The 21,609-nt window shown below is 48.6% G+C and overlaps 1 protein-coding gene across 1 annotated transcript in view; it reads right to left on the bottom strand.

Annotated features, from left to right (window-relative positions):
* The window catches only part of osbpl3b (oxysterol binding protein-like 3b), a 59,934-nt gene that overhangs the window by 36,191 nt on the left and 2,134 nt on the right, over nt 1–21,609 (bottom strand). Inside the window, exon 2 of the mRNA XM_088600343.1 lies at nt 1,651–1,877. Coding sequence (XP_088456469.1) covers nt 1,651–1,746 — 96 coding nt within the window. The 5' untranslated portion in view covers nt 1,747–1,877. The remainder of the gene's footprint in view (nt 1–1,650; nt 1,878–21,609) is intronic.

The following is a 21,609-nucleotide window of genomic DNA, read 5'->3' as shown; positions in this document are numbered from 1 at the left end:
TTCAAACCCTCAGCTCAGCCGGTGACATCGCTCTGCATTAGAAATCTATCCTCCACCTGAGCTTTCTACGTCCTCGAACCTCTGGCTACCGAAATACAGACCTTTCTAGTGTCGGACCTTTTGACTACCCTCTCATCTCGCCCCTTTTTGGAATTGACCGTCTCTCTAATCGGACCTCGACCTCCGTCTGGAACTACCGAGCCCCCTGCTGCCTCGCTCCTCTCAGACTCTCCCAGCAACCTGCACCGGGCTCAGACCTGCTCGCTCGTCTACAGCTGTTCCAACAACATGCCTTTGCTCCACAGTTAGGAAGAAATACCAATGGCTGGATTTTATCATTGTAACAAATAGTGTCAATTGCACACTGTTTATATGATCCAAAAACTATTTATACTATACGACTGATACTATCTTGATGATTTTACACCCCTACCCCCCAGAAGAAAATTGCTAGGTCTGGATTGTTAAACCTCTGCCTCTTGAACAAACTGGACACTGGAGAACAACCCGAGCAAACAAACGTACAGACCCCTGATATCTCAGCTGACACCTGGGAGTCGTGACATCCTGCTCGTGTTGTAATAAACATGCTAATAGAGTCACACGACAGCTTCCTGGAAACAGAGCATCTCCAAATACTGCTGATCAGAGTGAAAGCCCTGAAAGCAATCAAGGAAGGGACTTGTCAACACGTTCAGATCAGCACCGCCAGTGGAAAGACTGGGACTGTTCACAAGACACAAACCTTCCAGAAATTAAACTGCTATACAAAATTCTTGTTGCTTTAGGCACTAAATAAGGGATGATAAAGCTTTTGCTTTTTTTTCACTGCAATAGAACCAAGACTGCTCTCTGATACTAATGGGTGATAATCTTGATAAGGCAGTCTTCATACAAGCCTGGCTTTCAATGATAAAGCTGATGCCTTCCTAAATTCCACACCCTCCATTGAAACCTTCGCCGCTAATGACCATTTCACGTGTAAAATTGTGCTCTGGAGTACAGGGACCCTACAAGACTCCCCAGAAGATAAACTCTCGCTCCCCAGACCTTGAACTGACTGCCTGTGCTTAGAGATAGCAGTAGCTAGAGGACAGACTTGTCTATTCCTGCTCGAAGACAAAGCCAGAACCACCAGGACATTTCGAGTGTTTAACTCTAAACACATGTTTAGAGTCTGGCCCGGCAGCCCTGGTTCTGGGGGGCCTGTGTGGGTCTCTGCAGCTTTTCATTTCAACTAAAAAAGTCAATCAGCTCATCACTGACTTACTGGGTCCAATTGAACGGCTTCAGCCAGCTCTTCAGGTGCTGGCGTTTGAAGAGACCTAGAAACCCTGCAGACTCACCAGTTCATCAGAACCAGGGTTGCTGCCCTCTGTTTCAGAAGCTTATTAACAGGTGTAACAGTCCGACAATCCAACACCCAATCTGACTCATGATGGGAAGGAATTCCCAGTCTTTCTGAGAGGCCTGGGTGAGCTCTAGAAAGTCCATGTTTGCAGGAACTCGTGAAGTGGCACAGACTCCCAGCTATAGTGTTTAACAACCGCGTAGCAGGATGACAACGGCTTCTAGGATCACTGTCACCTTTTCAGTAAATCAGTGCCCGCTGCCATCAGAGGGATGAATCAAACGGGACTCCTACTGTACCTGGCGACTGTCGTGCTTGGAGGAGCAGCTGCTGTTGCTCCGTGAGGGGGAAGACATCTTCTGAGACATGGTGCTGCTCTTCTCCTCACAGCTCATAGCTGCTGGGAGAAGGAAGTCGAGGGCGTCCCCTTGCCAGGTGTCAGCGGGATGAGCTCATCAGCGCCGCGCTCCTCATGGCGCGAGCCCTCAGCCGCGGCGGGGAGGCATCGCTCCGCCGCTTTCAACTCCTGTGATCAAGAAGAAGGCAAAAAAATGAGATTCATTTCAAAGTCTGTGCCAGAGGTGCGGCGTGCGAGCCTATTTTTAGCTCAGCAGCACGCAGGGCCTCCTTGTCTGAGGCATGAAGACTGTGCTGCAGATGGTGCTGCCAGCCTTTCATGCGGGAAAGGAGCTGCTTTCACAGTTGTTCTCCTGTCCCAGATAACCTGGGCATCGGAGCCAGTTCAAAGCAGCTTTGCAGCAGACAGCGTGTTGATGCTTCATGCACTGAGCAGAATCAGGCTCACAGGTTGAAAAGCTCCTGATATGATCTTCGGTGTTGCAGTGATAATGTACAGTACAGTAGTATTCCAGCATTTCCTAACTACAAATCTGACCACACAAAAAAAGGAGCAGTGAGTTCTTACTGCATGACACCAGCCAGTTCTTGTTTTCCAGCAAAGGCAGAAGTGTTTGATTTTGTTGAAATCAATATATGCACTGAGGGCTGCAAATACATACTGTAATTATCATTTATCAGCTAATGTAAATAATAATTAAGTAATTCTGCACCGGCAGCCCCACCTGGGAGACACACAGGGATCATTCTGCACCAGCAGCCCCACTTCACAAAGACCAGAGGGAGGAGAGAGAAACTGCTTCATCAACTGAATTAAGGGCAAATGTTTGAAGTCCAGATTAAAAACGATCCCAGAGTGGGAAGTAGCATGGACACCAAGTTTAATACCCAGTCTCATTCAAAATGTGTGCTTTAATGACCAAGCAGACAGGAGCTCAGTTTAATGTCTCTTCCAAAGGACGCCACCTCCTACAGCAATACCACACTATCTAACAATGAATAAAACATCCTTCACCTTTTATGAATAGAAGAAAATAGTTCATTCACTAAAAATCAAGGGATTACATTTAGTATTTGATAAGTTTTGATTATCAAAGAATTACAATGATTAAAGCAGGACCTGCTAATTAAGGAAATGGCATTTCAACGCACTAAACAGCAGTCTTCTTGCTATCAGTCTTTGACTGTTTCTTCCTGACAGAATTCAGAGTGTGAATGATGTGCTACAGAGCACTTACAGTTAGTGATGCAGTACAGAGAACAGAAACAGAGAATTCAACATATACTGTGCTGTAGCTTCAGAGTGCTGTTACAATGCGATAAAGATGCTAGGGTAACTGTAGTTTATTCAGCCCCAGAAATCAGTTTTAATTCAGGATTTGTCCAGGTATCTGAGAGTTTTCTTTGCTGAGAAACAATGAAGATGTTAGGAGGAATTGACTTGTGGCATTCAAAACACAAAGACCATGAGATCAGCTCACACATACTGACCGTGGGGTGTGAAAGAATCTTTTAGAACTAAGAACAGGAGACACTTTGTCATACAATATTTTGCAAGTAACAGAAAAAAACACCAGAGCCTCTAAAATAGTGACTTAAGACATTTCCCATCTGACCAAACTACTGGAAACCACATGATGAAGGCAAACTGAATGGCCACTTTGTGACCCTTGTGCTTCTTACAGCGTGCTCTCAATCCTCCAAGATAAACTGCACTGCACTTATTTTTACTGAATACATGCTTGCCAGCAAAATCTCTCCATTCAAACTAAAAAGATAATAGAAATCTGCCTCTTTAAAGGGAGCTTGTCTTAATTACTTTTCATTAAAATGGGTTTTATCAATAATTGCACTTATAATTTTTTATTATATCTTACAGAACAGCTTGACAGATAATTTGTTTCCTTCAGTGAAAGAGTAAATCCACACTACTAATTCTAATTGGCTATATTAATCACCGGTCCTGGCACAACAGTTTTTGAAGTACTGTACTTGATTAGATTTTGTACTCTGCCCCTCTGCAGAGAACAATGGCTGATTGTTTGTCATGTACAGTATGCAAAGCAATACATGCTCTGAACTTGTTTTACAGCCAGTTGTCATCTTGCTGGGTTAAGTTTACACCCTGAATGGCTGTTTTGTATCTGTTTTGTATCTCCACATTTTAGCTAAAGCCAGGTGAATCACACATACAGTGGGGCATGTAAAAAGGGACAAGCACTGTGATTTTACAAGGTTATTGATATTTCCAGGTTACTCTGTACGCCAGGACACACTGCAGCCCATGATATTAACTAAACAAATCCCCTCAGTGTTATTCTCAGCAGTAGTTACTGAATAACCTTGAGCTTGAAGACTTATTTGCCATGAGGTTTTGAATCGCTCACTTCTGTCTGCCTTGCGTGATTTTGCTGACCTCTTTAAATAACAGGATCAATGACATGACAGGAGCGTTCTAAAATGCCACCTCATCATACTCATTTCATCGTTGTTTTCAGTTGCGTGTCCGGGGGCAGTGGAGTTCGGAGGAGCTGTGCGCAGTGGGAATCGGGAAGATCCCTGAGAAAGACTGGCATAAAATTCTCTTCTGGCTGCAGCACTGATGAGTGCTACCAGCCTGAGCCAGCTGACCTTTTCCTTATTCACACAAACACAATTCTGCGATGATCTGCTGCCGAAAATATACCTGTTTATGATGCCATTTAATCCTGCTTGATCGGTACTTTGCAGAACAAAAGAAAATCTTTTAGCTTAACGTCTGTGTGCTTGATGTTAATACTGAGGAACAGAAGATGATGAGTACATTTGATTTAGGTTTAACTAGGTAAAGCAGCCCTTCATATGAGCTGCTCCTGTACTGTTGACCTTCTAGTTTTGGAAGACACTGATGAATGTGAATGAAAGATTTCTAAATAGCCAGCTTGACTCCCACCCAAGCTACACTATGCTGTGGTTACAGTTACACCACACTCCAGTACTCTCAGCAGCCCTTCTGACCGACTGCTCATGAAATCAATTCAATCAGTTCAAGTGACCGTTCAGGAATAGTCTCCCAGAGACCCGGAGGGCATCTCTCGCCGAACCCAGGAGCGAGAGGCACAGACCTGCGATTGCTCAAGGACAGGAAGCCTCTTGCTGTACAGCTGAGAGGCAGAAACGAGAAGAAAGAAATTACAGAAAAGCAAACATAAACAGATCAAAACCAGCTCTCCTGCTTTCATGAATATGTATGAAACTTAAAAGGAGATACAAAAAATTAAAATCAAACATCTGCGCTTGTTTACTATGCTTCCCTGAGAAAAAAGCTGCTCCTGCTCAGAGTGTTATTTCAATCTTAAAGAGTCTAGATGAGAAGCAATTGTATAAACAACAGTATGAATTGTCAAGTACTCAAGTGATAGAATCCTATTTCCTCGTGGTCTCTTATCAAAAATGTCCAAAATCTCCCTGGGAAAGCAAATTGCGAAGCCGAATGAACAGCCTTATATCCCCCATTTCAATAAAAAGCTACAGGAAACCATCTGGCCAGTCCAACTTGTCTGTGATTTATTCACTTATCTTCCTCTCGCGAGCCACCGCCATTCAGAACCAGCGCCGGGGAGAGCCTGTGCTCCTCCTCTCTCGGACCCACGCTCACACAGGCCTCTTCTCGCTCGGGGGCCTCGAACCAGGGCTTCTGATCGATGCTCTGCTGCTGGACTGCTGACAAGCCCCGTACTTGGCGTGTGCTCTGTGGACAGGACTGTCCCAGATCCAAGCGCATTTCAAAAAGGGTGCTGCAGACTCTGCTCACTGAGCTTCCTGCTGCCCCACTGCTGTCAGTCAGGCGGCCCTGCTGAGCTGTTTCTTATCTGAGAGCTACTGTACGAGCACAAGTGCCTGTAACTCCTGGGCCTCAGATAAGCATGCTACATACTGTACTCACAAGGCCCCGGGTGCCCCTTGGCTGCAAGGGTTATTTCTTCATGTTAGCTGTACAAAAGCACTTGTGGCTACACCCAGAAACCACCGTCACAGCACCGTCCCTAAGTCCTTTCAAAAGGGGGCTTGATCCAGCACTTCCAGAGCACTCGTTAAGGATCTGTTTGCATACCACAGTCCTCTTCCTGTTTGACTTGAAAGGCTGATTAAATCAGTCTCTCTCGTAGCTTTCCTGTTGATCAAGTCTCCGGTTCACACAGAGCAGCTCTGCAGACAGGGGCTTTGGTCTCCTCAGTGAAGACGACTACAGAAAGGTCAACAACTGGTGTCTGCGTGCCTGCACAAAGGGAACTACCGCACCCCACGACTTATAACTCAGCCTTACAATTAGGATGAACAAATGTATGGTTCATGTCATCCAAAGAGCGTTTTGTAGCCCAACAAATAAAGAATAGACTTGTTTAGGGTGTTTAATGTGTAACGTGGGCACAGGATTCACAGTGTGACATGCTAACTACAGCACTGCTATTTCTCTCACTCTCAGCAAGGCTGTCCTGAACACAACACTGCCATATATAGTATATATATAAATACAGTATATAGTATAAATATATAGGTAGCCAGGTCCCTTTTCAGGCCATAAAGGCCCATAGGGGAATGGGGGGCAAGGGCCACCATTTTTCTTGACCATCCAACACTGGAGGTGGAGGTGATGTGGTCAGCATCACGCTCCGGCCAGCCTGTTACCCACAGAAGGATTAATCCCCAGTACTCATTTGGAAAGCAGGCTGAGTGGACCTGGGAGTCTTCAGGAAGGAATTAGAGCAAGGTACATCGCTTGCCCCTCCCTGGGACTGAACTGGGGACCTTCCGGTCAGGAGCTGGACACCCCTGAAATGTGAGCTACCACGGCTTCTTACAAAAGTGATGTAATGTTTAGTGCTGCAAAGGGACGAGAGGCACCCATCTTTAATCATGAGGAATGGAAATCCCAGCATGACTGGTTCCTGCTGAGCAAGGAAAGCACGTTGTGAGGCTTCGGGGGTCCATGGCCCCTCTGAGCACTGATCAGTGTCAGGAGCACTGACAGCGTGCTTAAGGACGAGCCCCAGCTGCGCCCTCAAATCTGTGTTCCGGCCTGAGGGAGCTCTGAGCCTGGGCGTGCTGCGGCCTGCGGCACGGCTCTCTCCTGCAGGGCGACCGGCTGTGGAGGCCGCATTGGTACGGAGCTCTTCCTCTCAAAGCATCCCCAAGCTCTTCCTCACTTCACACCCCGCTGGAGGGCAGCCCCACCTGGGAGACACACAGCAGCAGAGCAGGGGGAGGAGAGCAGCACGCTGAAATAAGACAGCGCACTAGGTCATCCAGATCGCTCAAATGTTTTTACAGCTTTTCTTAGAGTGAACGGAAAAAAAAATATTTTTCTTTCACATTAAATTATTTATGTGTACATACTTTTGTACTTCCGATGGCAAACCACACAGAGAGAAATGGATGGGTGGATGCATTTCTGGTACAACAGGAATGATTATAAAGGCTCCAGGGACCTACGGCTGATAGAACACAGAACTACAATTCTCTTGTCAATTAAAAATTCACACATTCTTTTTACGCCAAGATAAAAAAAATCCCTGTGTAAGGCTCCAACATGTCCATCCCTGTGGAACAGCAGCAATAACAGCTTTGGGATTTTTATAATGGGATTGTTAAAAAACGGGATCCACAATGCTGGTATCCTCTGCTCAGTGATGCACCTGCATCCCCTGCTATAGTACACCCCCCCGAACCCCTCCCTGAAGGAGCTCGCTCCCAGAGACATGCCCCTCTGTGCTGCTGGGGGGTGCTCTGTCCCAGAGACATGCCCCTCTGTGCTGCTGGGGGGTGCTCTGTCCCAGAGACATGCCCCTCTGTGCTGCTGGGGGGTGCTCGCTCCCAGAGACATGCCCCTCTGTGCTGCTGGGGGGTGCTCTGTCCCAGAGACATGCCCCTCTGTGCTGCTGGGGGGTGCTCGCTCCCAGAGACATGCCCCTCTGTGCTGCTGGGGGGTGCTCGCTCCCAGAGACATGCCCCTCTGTGCTGCTGGGGGGTGCTCGCTCCCAGAGACATGCCCCTCTGTGCTGCTGGGGGGTGCTCGCTCCCAGAGACATGCCCCTCTGTGCTGCTGGGGGGTGCTCTGTCCCAGAGAAATGCCCCTCTGTGCTGCTGGGGGGTGCTCTGTCCCAGAGACATGCCCCTCTGTGCTGCTGGGGGGTGCTCTGTCCCAGAGACATGCCCCCCTGTGCTAAGAGGAGGGGCTTTGCCCCATAGACACAGCCCTGGGAGGAGGGGCTCTGTCCCAGAGACATGCGCACCTTGGGAGTTTTTTAATGTGATTTTACTCTTAAACTCCATTCATTCTCCACAGTTTAAGATGACTTTATCTATTTACCCAGCACATGTGAAAACTAGCTTGAGCCAATGACAGTGAACGGTAAGGCTACACAGTACAGAAGTGAAGTTGTTTAATCAGTGGGCGGAAGATGAATCACTGCTGTCACATCTGTCGAGACAGAGCAGTGTTTTTCTGTCCGTCGGCTGACAAGATCATGCCAGGGAGACCCCTAGTCCTCTACAACTGAGCAAAAGGAGGTGGCTCAAAAAATGACTCGTATTCTGGACAATGACATGGCACCTTTGTAACTGCTTGTGGGAAGAAAATGAGTTTGAGAAGGACTTCAGAGCAGAACAACTCCAATGTCAATGGTCCTCTTGGACTAATGACAAGGAAAAACCGCTTTTCAGAAAGCGCACTGTTAAAGTCCCAAGGGAAGTTCTCTCTTAAAACTCTGTCACATCATTTCCTCAGCGTTATCTTCACATCAGCTATTTTCTCAAACCTGTCGAAGCGGAATGCGAGCAGTGCAAGTCACGTCTGCTGCAGGGAGCTAGGCATGCGGTCCCCTTTCTCCAGAGGGCCGGACGTTATGTTTGGTCTGGACGTCAGGTTATGCATAATCAGCGCGCGTTACCATGGGAAGCACATCAACACGGGGGTCAGTCTCACCCACTCTACAGTCTCAGGAGATCCCTGCAGACACACAGACGTGTTCTGGAATTACTCACTTAAGTACTGAGGAAAAAAAGCCCACAGCCCAAGCTCAAAGGCCAAAAAATCAAATGAAAAGTCACCAGAAGACTGAAGCTGCAGTGCTGAACTGGTTGGAAGCTCTTTAACGACAGCACTGGGCACAAATCCGTCCTACATACCATCTCCAAGTGATTACTTTCACTTTTGGCCCTGTGCACAGCTCTCACATTCTTAAGGGTTATTTAGGTATCTTGCCCAGCAACAAGTTAGGAAGTGATTCAGCAGCCTGGAAAGAATGCAACCCCCTGGTTGTGCTCATTAAACTACAGCCTTGCACTTCACAGCGGAGTGCTGCTTTGTGAAATCATCCTACATTCAGTAGCTTCTATAATAAATGAGTGACAGCCGGCTTTAAAATTGTTGCATCGGCAGTGATGGAATCAAGCCCCAAGGACTGGCAAGATGAAAGAGGCAGTCCTAGGAACCACACACCATCATCATCTCTCACGGATGAGAGGATCAAGGAGGTCCTGGAACTGGCTTTCATATCTACCTACGATTTACCACTATGCCACAAGTGTCTCAGCACAATGGAAATTTAAAGTAACCGGCTGACCCATTTCCTGAATGAAACAGGAGCACGATACCAAGATTCAACCACTTGGCTGGATTACTTGTTGTATACTAGCCTTTGTGTAAAGATATGCCTCCTGTTTTCACTATTAAATACATAGTATTTAATTATACACATGGTAGGCAATTGTGAGTTTAAGTTATTATGTTACTTATATTCTACATCTTAACATTCCCTTTGCCTTTTATAACTGCTTCCACACATTGTCTGAAAATTGTGAATGACGGTCTAACAAGCACCTTAGTCTTTCCCGTATGCAGCCTCTGCAGCTACAGACTTAATGTTCCCCATTTCAAATTTAGGGCTTATGTGTTTGCTACGTGTGTAGTACACAACACTGCAATATGTAGTGTATATATATGCTTGTCGACCATTACAAGTAATCAGAGAAGCAATTGCCCAGTCCTGAATTTCAACTAAAATTATCCACAAATCTGGAGAAAAATCTGTCACTGTATTTATCTGCCAGAGCAGGAAAGTTAAACACTAATTGCAATCACTCTAGAAATACTCTAGGCAAACCATAAATGAGCCTGAGGTGATGCCAGCTTTTGTGCAAACCGGAGATCTCCGGTCTGTCAGTGGCAATATGTTTCTCTGAGACTTGTGCTGCAGGAGCTTCAGACAGGAAAAATGTAGGTTACAGCAGAAGCAGACAAGATTCTTTTAATTTCACAAAGATTGCAATGGGCATTCTACAGCCCCCACTGGCAATTTAATCCTGATCACCTCAAGTGTTTCTGTTAATTAAACAGAGAAGAAAATGTTGTGGCAAAGGGTGTCAGGCGCAGTAAAGGAGCAGTCCGTCTCTTAACTCACACCGCGTACAGATCTGCCCGTTAATGATCTCATTCCGGCCCCTGGTCTGGGGAATACTAGCAAATACCTAAAAGCACGTCAACATGACAGCGAGGCAAGCTCCTGTCTCCTGTCTCCGGGTCTGAGTGCTGCAGCAGCCTGTGAACAAGCCTCCACCCCCCTCCGACTCTCCTTTCCTACAGAAAGTCAGTCAGGGTGGGGGATCATTTAATGCCTTCCTTCCCATTAAGAGGGCAAACTCAGCCCATTAAGAAAGCAATTTAGCCGAAGTGACCATTGAGAGTCACAGAAAAGCTCGGAGGTGATGTCCTTCCAGCAGGTCGGCAGTCTCTCCCGCTGCTCGGTCATCTTATTTCCTGCTTAAGGGCGTAATTAACTTGTATTATCGTCACAGCCTTCCGCGCAGAGGCGGCGCGCGAGCTGTCCTCAGGCTTTCGGCCGCCCTCACATTCCTAGCACGTATTCACAGCGGGTACCGTCCGCGAAGTCGCTGGAGCCCCAGAGGCGAGCGATTAGATTAGCATTTCGTCATCCACTCGCTGCGCCGGGATCTGCGGTTAAGTGCTCCCTCACGCGCTGAGCCCCCCCTTCAATCGGCCAGCTGGGGGGGTCCTGAGGGTCTGCGTCTCGCTGCGCATGGCTCAGCCCGCAAGGCCCTCTGCTTCCCACACCTCTCAGGCCAGGAGGAAGGGTCCCGCGACAGAAAGATGCTCTCGTTTCAGCTGGCGGCAGCATGCCTTCACTGGGGATCAAACGGCGGCAGGTGTAAGGGTCTCACAGAAGCTCTCACAACGGCAGGGGAATTACTGTGTGATTGCATTAGACTGTCACACTGGGGGCTGTCCTCTTAACTTTTAGATGGGTTTGTAAAAATGATTTCTGTTTATATACAGCAATTACAATGTCTGTAAGTGCCAGTCACTTCACATAGTAATAGAAAGTCTTGGGATATTCACGTGCAAATGTGAATATTTTAAGCTGTTGACCAGAAGCCCTGCTGGAACCTGCGGCCTTTGCCGTTATCCTGGGAGCAGATCCAGCGTGAATGGCGCCATGAAGATGACACGCCGCAGATGGAAGTCAAGGCGGCCGGCTCGTCCCCCTGCAGCGCTGCAGATCCAGTCATGCACCCATTCGCCTGTCACTCTTGAACCGACAGGAAACCTGCTTCACCTGCAGGCAGCTGACATCCCGAGGTGCAGAAGATTCAAGGATGGCTCCGACACTGCTCAGGGGTCTGGTGTACAGTCACTGTCTGTAAGACCCAAGTCCTCTCGTCCCCTAGTTCCCTGCTTGCTTTGGATCCTAGATCCACCTTCACCCAAGCTTCGTGTCTGGGATTGCCCTTGGTGCTGTGTACTGGTTTATTCCTCTGGACTCTGTTTCCCTGCACTTTCACTAGTCTATCGGCTGCCTGGCTACGTACAGTACCTGACTATGTTCATGGACCACACCCTCAGACACGCCACTGGACCACTGCCACGTGCTCGGCTCTGCGTCTCCCCAGCCTACTCCAGCACCACGCCCCTGCGCGCTCTCGCTCCGCTACAGCACCACGCCCCTGCGCGCTCTCGCCCCGCTACAGCACCGCGCCCCTGCGCGCTCTCGCCCCGCTACAGCACCGCGCCCCTGCGCGCTCTCGCTCCGCTACGGCACCGCGCCCCTGCGCGCTCTCGCCCCGCTACGGCACCGCGCCCCTGCGCGCTCTCGCTCCGCTACGGCACCGCGCCCCTGCGCGCTCTCGCCCCGCTACGGCACCGCGCCCCTGCGCGCTCTCGCTCCGCTCCGGCACCGCGCCCCTGCGCGCTCTCGCCCCGCTACGGCACCGCGCCCCTGCGCGCTCTCGCTCCGCTACGGCACCGCGCCCCTGCGCGCTCTCGCTCCGCTACGGCACCGCGCCCCTGCGCGCTCTCGCTCCGCTACGGCACCGCGCCCCTGTGCGCTGTCTTGCCCTGTTCTCTCTGCTGTCTTGCCCAACATGTGGGTTCAGCGAACTAAAACAAACCACTGCTCGCGCTAACGTGGCAGTGGTACTGTACCTGACACCAAGGTTGCTTGAAGGCTCAGCTATTGCAATCTGAGTAGCTGCAGGTAGAGTTTCAGGGTAAATTGAGGAGTTTTTCCACTTTTCATTTTTCATGTGACCCAATGTGACTTTTCATGTGACTTTTCTTAACTGTGACCCAATGCAACGACGACCCAAGCAATCTGTGGGATGAAGTCAAAGGCTTCATTAAAGATAATTCTGCTGTATTTACTTGTCAAGTGTATAAATCTCATTTTGATAAAATTACAGAATTCTTAACAGCTCACTTTATCCGAGTCTGAGTTTAATTTAATTTGCTACTTAGACTTCACGCTCAATTTTCCATGAAGTCTCTCTAATCCCTTCGCTGACATGGTCTTTTAAGACCGTGAGCACCTATATCCCTGTCGGAGTAAAGGAGGATCAGGACAGGACAAAAGATAAACCCCCTAAGCATCCCTCCAGAAGGCTGTCTGACTGTTTGGCCCAGTTAGTCCTCTTCAGCTTGAAATTACACTTACAGCCACAGAGAAAAGTGCATTTCTGAGGGATGATAATATCACTGCCATATCCCTCATCTTCAAAGTACACAGAACACTGTGTGCAAGCTATGGTCCGAGCTCGTCTCCGTGCTTGGCTATCAAGCCATACTGTATGTTAAGATGCTCTGATGCTGGCTAGGGGCCTACGTGGCCAAGCAGACACACCTAGATCAGACGGGCTTTATGAAAGGATGTGATAATTTCACCCAATCCTGGGCACACCACAGGAACACCCACGTTTACCTCACGAGTCACGCCTCACCCTTGAACACAAGAAAGGTAACAGATGAGGCATTGTTTCAGACCTTGGTGTACTTCTCTCAGAAGGAGAACAAATAAAAAAACACATAGAAACACTTGGACTTGGTAGAATTCCATAAAAATGCACAAAGAAAAGAACTTGTCTGAGGGTGATGCATATGACAGAAACACTGAACTGCACATTCACTCAGGATCTGCTGCACTACTGCTTTCCTGAAACCGGCACAGTAAAATGGACATTATATGAAAATGCAGTATAAGAAACAAACCCATTTTGCTCATGTGACAAACAATACATCCAGAAATCCAAACCTACCATAGTCTCCAAACACTCAGGAAGCAGTTGGCTCCCTGCCCTCCACACAGGACATGCAGAATGATTACTGCCCCTTCCTGTAAACTGTTTAAATGTAGTAGATGGCAAAACTGGAAATCAATGCAAATGAAATTCCGATATTAAACCAAAAGGCAGAAAAGGTGCATTTTAGATCAGGCTTTAAATTTGCTTTAAAAAAAGCAGATTTTATCTCTATGCTTTTTTTTGTAGAGCTGAAAAATGATTGGGAATGTAACTGAATTATTTTGCTTCTTCAGGCTGCTATCGCAGATTTCAAAGCTCAGGGGAGACCGTGCTGCCACAGAATTGCCACGCCTGCAGACGGACAGCAGCTCTCGCTGCCTCGCTGCGCCAGCCTGGAGCGGTCCTGCTGCCCCTGGAGCTGGTGTGTGAAGAGATCTGATTGCAGAGGAGCTGGATGAAACGCTGAAATTGCTGCTCTGTCATTTGAAAGAGCACTGTTGTTCAGGCAGGGGCTCCAGCAGGGCACATGCTGGCCGGTGATGATGATACTGTAGGATGAGGAAAACCCGTTTCTCTTTCATCCCCACTACAGTGCTGGAAGGACTGAAGCCTCTTTCACTTTGAATGAATTTCATCTCACTCTTCCCACCCCAAAGCCCCAGACTTACAGGACATGACCCTCTCATCCCACACTGAAGTGCAGAGCCTTCCTGGGCGACACGTGGCAGCCGTTCAGTAAGAACACAGGCAGGAGGAGGGCTTTCGGGCCGTCGAGCCTGGTCAGTGCTTGTTGTTAAGTGGTCCAAAGATCTCCTCCAGCTGTTTCATGAAAGGGTTTCAGCTTTAACTGCATGGCCTAGTGGCTTGTTCCAGATGTTCCAGACTTTCACAACCCTTTATGTAAAGAAATGCCTCCTGTTCTTTGTTTGAAAAGCAAACCAGCCACACAGCAGATGAATTGGAGAAGTAATTCACTGGGTGAAGCCATTTCTTTGGCGAGAGTCCTGTGGACACAAGGATTAACATCCCTACTCTTAGGAGGGGAGCAGCGGGGTCTTTAATGACCAAGCAGGCAAGACCCCATTTTAATGCCTCATCCAAAGGACAGCACCTCCTACAGAACTCACTCACCATCCTGGGGCGCTGGTTTGGAAACACTGGTCTAGAGGGAAGGGCGCCACCTACTGGTCCACCAACAACACAAGATGCAGCCCGACTTTCCCTAGAGGTCTCCCTTCCCAGTGCTGCCTAGGCCCAGACTTGCTGAGCTTCAGATGTCCTTATTATTCAAACAGCATTTGAACTAAAAACCCAGAGTACAGCCTGTGGAAGAATAACATCAGCCCTGAATTGAACTAACCAGGATTATTTGGTCGTTATGCCCTGGCCTGCTGCAACTGAACATGCACACCTGCTTCAGGAATCACCATGTCTGCTCCATAGTGCCTCAGGCACAGTCTGACGGCACCTCAAGGTAAACGGCATTCTCTTTCAACAGCTTTCTCTGTCCACCACGCACTTCAGATCGAGGCCTAATGAGCATGCTGGCCCGGAGCCCGGAGCCCGGAGCCGGACAGCTCCGGCACCTTCCTCCTCTGCGGCTCTTCACTCCGACTCTCCGGGGAGGACAGCGCTCTGGCTGTGCAGTGTTCCGGGATTAAACCCGACCCCTCTGATGAGTCTGTTGTTGTACCTTGTGTTGTTACCATTTCCAATTAACAGCAGCATTTTTTATAGTAAAATGATTAAATGTGTAACTCGGGGGCGTTATTAATGAATAATTATTGACGGTCAGTATGCGATGGCGGGCCTGCATGTTGTGTCATTGTGACAGCAGGCCCAAGGTGAAAGTGCTGATGTTGCACACTGCTGTGATGTTCTCTGAGGCTTTCCTCTCACAGAGGATTAGCAAGCTGGTTATTCCCAGCTCTCTTCAGTAAAGGCCACTGGCATGCTAAACAGAGCCCGATGCGCAAACTGCTGCCAATTCAAGTCTCCACATTCTTTTTATGGGACAGAAAGAACTCCAGCCAGTGTCTGAAGAGAGTCATGGAGTGCAGTCAAATGTAGAGGCCTGCAGACAGCGAGGGTGATGGATTTATTAGGTTGGGCCACAGAAGGTGCAATTTTATAACGTGTCTGATTCCTGACGGGAGCCAGATGTATCTATTTTGACATGCTTTTGAACGTACTGTACCCTTAACACAAAGATGATATCCACAGACCTTAACAATAACAGGTCAACTATCATAGCCCTTAACTGCTGTGCAAGTCCTACTAGGTGTCCAGAAACTGTTTAGGCAAAAAAAAAAAACATTTCTTCCTACAAATGCAGCTTCAAACTCTCAAAAATCTTTTGGAAAGTGGTTCATAGTCAAACACAGTTCTAATCTTGCCTGACGCAAATCACACGGCCTGTCCAGTGCACCTTTAGAGCCAATGGGCTTTAATTACCTTAACGTGACTCATTAATTAACACGCTGTAGCAGGCCCACCCTGTACCTGCAGCCTCTCTGACCTTCACGTGACAGACAAGGAGGCTCAGCAGCGTTCTGCACCGGCAGCAAGGTTCTGCACAGAACCACTCACACTCCTTTGACTCAGATCTACATTGTCTCACATCAGTGCTACTGTGGCTTTTCAGCAGCACATATCAGAAAGGAGTAGAATAAGGGAAATGAAGCCCCTGGTCTGCGGTTGCAGACAGCTGTTGGGAGGCCAGCTGTGATGAGCTTGCCCCTCAGCCTCTGCAGATCTGCAAGCTAGGGTGCCACCAAAAATGTTTCAATGCAAAGCAGTTGTTCCTATTTGACTGGAAAATGAACCCCCTCCTCCCCCTCGTCCCTGGGCAGAAGAACAACAAGCAGTACAGGAGCGGAAGGACAGAACCCTTCCTGGTGAGGCCAGATGACACAAGGCTCCCTTGCTGTCACCAGCTGGAAATCACGCCATTCACAGCACGGAGACCTGCTTTAGGCTTTGGGCTCCGACAAACTACTGCAGCCGTGAATTCTCTTGCTGTAGAAATGCTTCTCCTTTTCCATTCTTATTAGACCAAGGTATGTCCTGTCCCAGTTTCCCCTGGAGCACCACTCCCACAAACCCAGATTCATTCTGGAATTCACCTGGATAAAAGCTCTAACTCAGCCAACACAGCCTGTAAAGACTGGAATATCCTGAACTCCCCCTGAGTGGCCCGGGACGCGGGCCGGTTCAGAGGAACAGACCCCAGTGCGTTTCCCACACAGCCCGTCTCCCTGCCTCAGCTCTCCCCCGGCAGCATCTGCACTTTCCACTGAGCCTCCTGGGAAACCTGCGGTTCACGCGTTAATAGGCTGAGGCGCTTATCCAAAGCCACTTACATGTGTACCCGTCGACACGAGCCGAGCAGAGAGTCTTGGTCCAGGGTACAAAGTCAGAACCACACCTGGGACTGAAGCCATGGGCCCAGAGTCCCCACCCCTGCGCTCACCCGAGGTCTGAACTACAGAGCAGCTTGAGATTCCTACTGCTAGCAAGTCTTTCACCACAGGACAGAGGCCTCCCCGGAGTTGACATTGTTTCAGTAACTCCCCCTGAGGCTCTAATGCCAGGATCAGCACTCCTCGGCACGCAAAGGAGCCGCACAAAGACAGCCCCGCTAATGACAAGCCCTTCCCTGGGAAGAGCCGTCACGAGGGGATCGGCACTGGAACACCTGGGGAAGACTGTGGTGGAAATGTGACCTTTCTGTGCACAGAGGCAAGAAGAGCTCTTCATCCCACAAGCTCCTGGCAGCAGTGTAATTGACAGTTTTCTCTCCCACAGTGAGGGACGGTTAATACTGTGCTGCTGTTCGAGTGAGTAAGAGGATTAGCACAGAGCGAGGGTGACCTTCTGAGCACTGAGCACTGTGCACTGAGCACTCCCTCAGCACAGAGCACTGGGCACTGTGCACTCCCTCAGCACTGAGCAGTTGGCTGTGTGCACTGTGCACTGAGCACTCCCTCAGCACTGAGCACTGGGCACTGTGCACTGAGCACTCCCTCAGCACTGTGTACTGTGCACTCCCTCAGCACTGAGCACTGGGCACTGTGCACTGAGCACTCCCTCAGCACTGTGTACTGTGCACTCCCTTAGCACTGAGCAGTTGGCACTGTGCACTGTGCACCGAGCACGCCGTCAGCACTGAGCACTGAGATGTGAGCACTCCCTCAGCACAGAGCACTGGGCACTGTGCACTACCTCAGCATAGAGAACTGCCTGAACATAGAGCGCTGCCTGTGAGCACTGAACACTGAGTGCCACAGGACCGCCAGCAGCGGGTTGGTCTGGGAGAGACAGGGCTGCACTCTCACAACCACAGACCAGTCGTAGGGCGAGAGGCGCCTCACCTGCCTCTTAATTCGTGCAGCTGACTGCAGAACTGCGCTGCGGACAGGGCAGCTTATTCAAGAGGCAGCACATTGTCTCAGTAAACAGCTTTCAATACAACTGGCAGAGGACGTTTTCATGAGAACAGGCCACCCAGCCCACCCGATCTCGCCACGAACCGATAGGGTAACTGCAGCCGTTGCCAGTAGCTCTGGCAACACGCCGGCGCCCGTTCCGCAGTTCTGCATGTCCTGTCGCTGTCCAGATCCGAGTCTGGCCCGTCACTCTCACTGCGGTGTCACTGAGCTCCTGCTGGAGCTCCGGGCTCCATTCCAACACCACAAACCCTCCGACACAGAAACACACACCGGCCCCCTTTCACAGACAGGCCCCACAAAAACCTGTTTAACATCATAGCACAGAAAAAAATTTAAAGTGGTTTAAAATGAACCTAAAGCCAAAACAGAGAATTCATTCACACCCCTTCTCTCTGGGCTGTAACATGTCTTTCTGTGCTTTCCTGACCATCAGAACAGACGTCACTGTGTCTGAGGGCCCCTGCTGCCCACGTCCTCACAACTGCACCTCGTTACCGGCCCCTTCCTAATCTTTACTATGGGCTCATCCCTTCTGTGAACCCATGAAAAACACCCCAAAATTACTTAGCAGCAGTAATTCGACCGTTGATCTAGATTTTATAGGTATCAGGATTTTTTAAAACATGCAATATGCCTAAAATGCTAATTAACAAAGTTAATGCTCAAATAATTTTGTTTTCCTTTAGATTAAAAATCTTAATGCTACTGAACTCTCGCCATCCACCATGGACTTAACCAGCACGCTTGTCAGGAGGGCATCACGCCAGTGCTCTGTCAGCACTAACCCAGTTTCTCTGCACTTGGGAGGAAATGGAGCCCTTCGTGCACGCAGATACTCCTCACCCGACCTGATTTACAATAGTATTTGCATACAGGCAGGGACTCCTTTCCCCTCTCCCAGGCACCTGACCACAGGTGTCCCGAGTGCTGCATTATTAGGAAAATCATGCTCCATGCATACCAAGAGGTTTACAAGTCCAATTTAGAGGCACAGGTTAAAAAGAAAAACACATCACCTTTATTTTGCAATGTTTCAGCAGCCAAGCACTAAGTAAATACCAGTATTGTCTTGCCTCCACTGGTCATATTTCACAACGTTGATTGTTATAAATCAGATCACTGTATGCTTTCTGGAGAAAGACTGTAAATGTAGTGTTATGTACAGTAGAATTCCTAAAACATTTTTGTGTTTGCACAGGAGGGGAGGACATTAAGGCTCCAGGTCAGGCCTGAACCCAGAGGACACAGCACCAGTAACAACAGCTGAAACAAGTGTGACAAACATCTGTGCTGCTTTCTCATTGTAGACAATCAGTAGCTCTACCGCACAGTGGATTCATCATCACACAGAAGAGGAGCATTAAAAATTGAAACCCCATGTTTCCTTTGCCTGTGTATTCCTGATTCACACTGCCACGTGACTGTACTGCGTCATCCTTTTTACAGGACACTCCGGCTAATGAGCTGTTTTTTTGCAGGGTGCGTGTAATAGACCTTACAAATGAGACGGGGACAATCAGACCATGATGGTTTTTCACATGTCAGCAGCAGGGTTATCCCCAACGCAGAACTTTCCAGACAGTGGACCAGAGCCTCACTGCTGTTCTGCAACGTCTTCGCCTTGGCCAACAAGGCCCTGCAGGTCCCCAGGGCCCTCGCTCTGCATACATGGGGTCATATTGCTCACTGGTTGTGTCCCCTGGGGCATCATTTTGTCCAAGGAAACAACATGAAAGAATCTTCCATCTTCTGCTGCAGCCTGAGGAAAGAAGCGCTGATGTGTGCTACAGGGCTGCATGCCAGCTGAGCTTATGAGCACTAAAGCCATTAAGATGTTTTTTTACAGTGATCTCTGCATGCTACCTGTGTGCCGTTTTAAAAGAATTTTGAGTTCTTAAATTGGGTGGGGTTAGTAAATGGCTCAAACAATTTTACAGCTCTACGCACCCAGCTGTGTGAAAATAAAGCAATTGGATCTCTGCAGAACAAAGGGAGATTATGATGGGAGTGTTTCATCCAGAGCCATTCACACCTGCAGCCGAATCAACATTAATTGACCACCTGTTGAGAGCTGCTCAAACTATAAGCTACTTAATAAAGAGGATGAGGAGTGAACAAAGATTCTGAAACTTGTTGGGTGCAGCAGGGTATTTCTGGAATAGCAGAGAGATCAGAAACATCTAAAAAAAGCTTTTTCAATTAAAAGGATCAAGAAGTGTATATACAGTAGTTATATATCTAGGAGCTCAAATGGAATGAAACCTAGTCCAAGTTTAGGACTGAGAATCACTGATCCAGGATGAGAAATTAAAAAAATCTCTCTCTGCTTTCAACAGCACGGTCCAGGATCTTGACTCCACATAACATAGGCTGGCACCGAACCTGTAAATATACACCTCTGCAGGATCTGGAAGATGACATCATATGGCAGACTCTTGTGGTGCCACAGGCGTACGCTTTGTGAATTATAAACAAACAGAACTCCAATTTACAGCACAGCCTGTGTTCCACTGTTATCACCTGCATATCAAAGAGCATGTATGCATAAACAAAAACCTTCAGAAGACTCAAAACTAGCATCTGAGCATTTGAATGCAGTGCAGTTGGAAAAAGAAACAACAACTGAGCTTTCCCTGTACACTTGCAGCAGTCGCCTCTGTATACAACAGTCTAAATCTTTTCCTTGAGCTGCTGTTGCTGCCCCTGTCCCAGATGAAGCCGGGGCAGTTCTGGGGGCTGGTGGGCGTGTGATTCACGGTGCACATTGAGGGAGCAGCAGGACTGGTGGAGCAGCTTCTGCGCACAGCACGAACGGGGTGATTTATTTCCAGTAGTACACCGACTGCGCCTGAGCAACAGCCATCGCCCCGCTGCAGTCTCAGGGCTTGTTGTCATTCTTCCTGTAGGTCTCCGCGGCAACCGCAGCCCGGTGTCCCATCAGCCCGGACTCCTCCACAGGAGCCGCGCTGCCCCGACCCCTGGCTGGGATAGTGCCACAGCTCGTCTGGCCTTCGCCAAGAACAGAGCCCACACTGGAGGACAGCAGCACGGCCTGACTTTATACTTGGGAGTGTTTCCTAGGCATCCCACCTCAGCAAGGGCTCAGAACAAATGAGCTGTATAAACCGTTTCTGAATTTAAAACGCACCAGCAACCCAGACTCAGATCCCTGAGCCACCAGCAAGCAAACTAGAGACGCTAACAGGCATGGTTTCCTATGGCTGTCATCTACAGTGTCTTCTATCCTTATGGCTGACGTTCAGGAGAAGGATAACAGATCAGGCCCTTTGTAAAGAAATATAATGGGAAACCAGGATCGACTGTGCCAGTGAGTGACGAAACGGAGAGAAGGTTTATCAGGTTACTTTCATTGGTGCTGGGTTGCTTGTTAATCACATTCACTGTGACCTAAGTGAAAATGAGCAAACTGCAAACTCCTTCATCAACTGAAAGCTGACGAGGTAATAGGCGTTAAGAATCCAAACATTTCGCTCATCTTCACTCCCTAAAGCCCAATTATCAAACCCCCGAAGCGACGAGGAATAATCTAATGACAATTCAAGCTGCACGCCTGTAAAACAGGATAATTAAAAAGCATTTAATTGAAAACTATCACCTCCGTATGATAACCATGAAAACATTTAATTAAACTGCAATGTTCCGAAGGATAGGAAGTGTCATGTGCATTTGGACATAAGTGTGGGCCGGTGTCACAGACTGGATGATTGAGCTGTGGTATTTATTACAGCAACTGCATTATTGATACCGATAAGGAGCAGAGCGGGACACAGAAGCAGTTTATTACGCGTGACTTTGTCTAGCACGTCTGTGGAGCCGCAGATGGCGAGATGGGTCTCTGTATACGTTACCCAGAACCAC

Source organism: Lepisosteus platostomus, chromosome 12, assembly GCF_059453375.1.
Source record: "Lepisosteus platostomus isolate fLepPlt1 chromosome 12, fLepPlt1.hap1, whole genome shotgun sequence".
NCBI lineage: Eukaryota > Metazoa > Chordata > Actinopteri > Semionotiformes > Lepisosteidae > Lepisosteus > Lepisosteus platostomus.
Note: the sequence above shows the minus strand (reverse complement) of the source record. Positions and strands in the feature narration are given on the sequence as shown.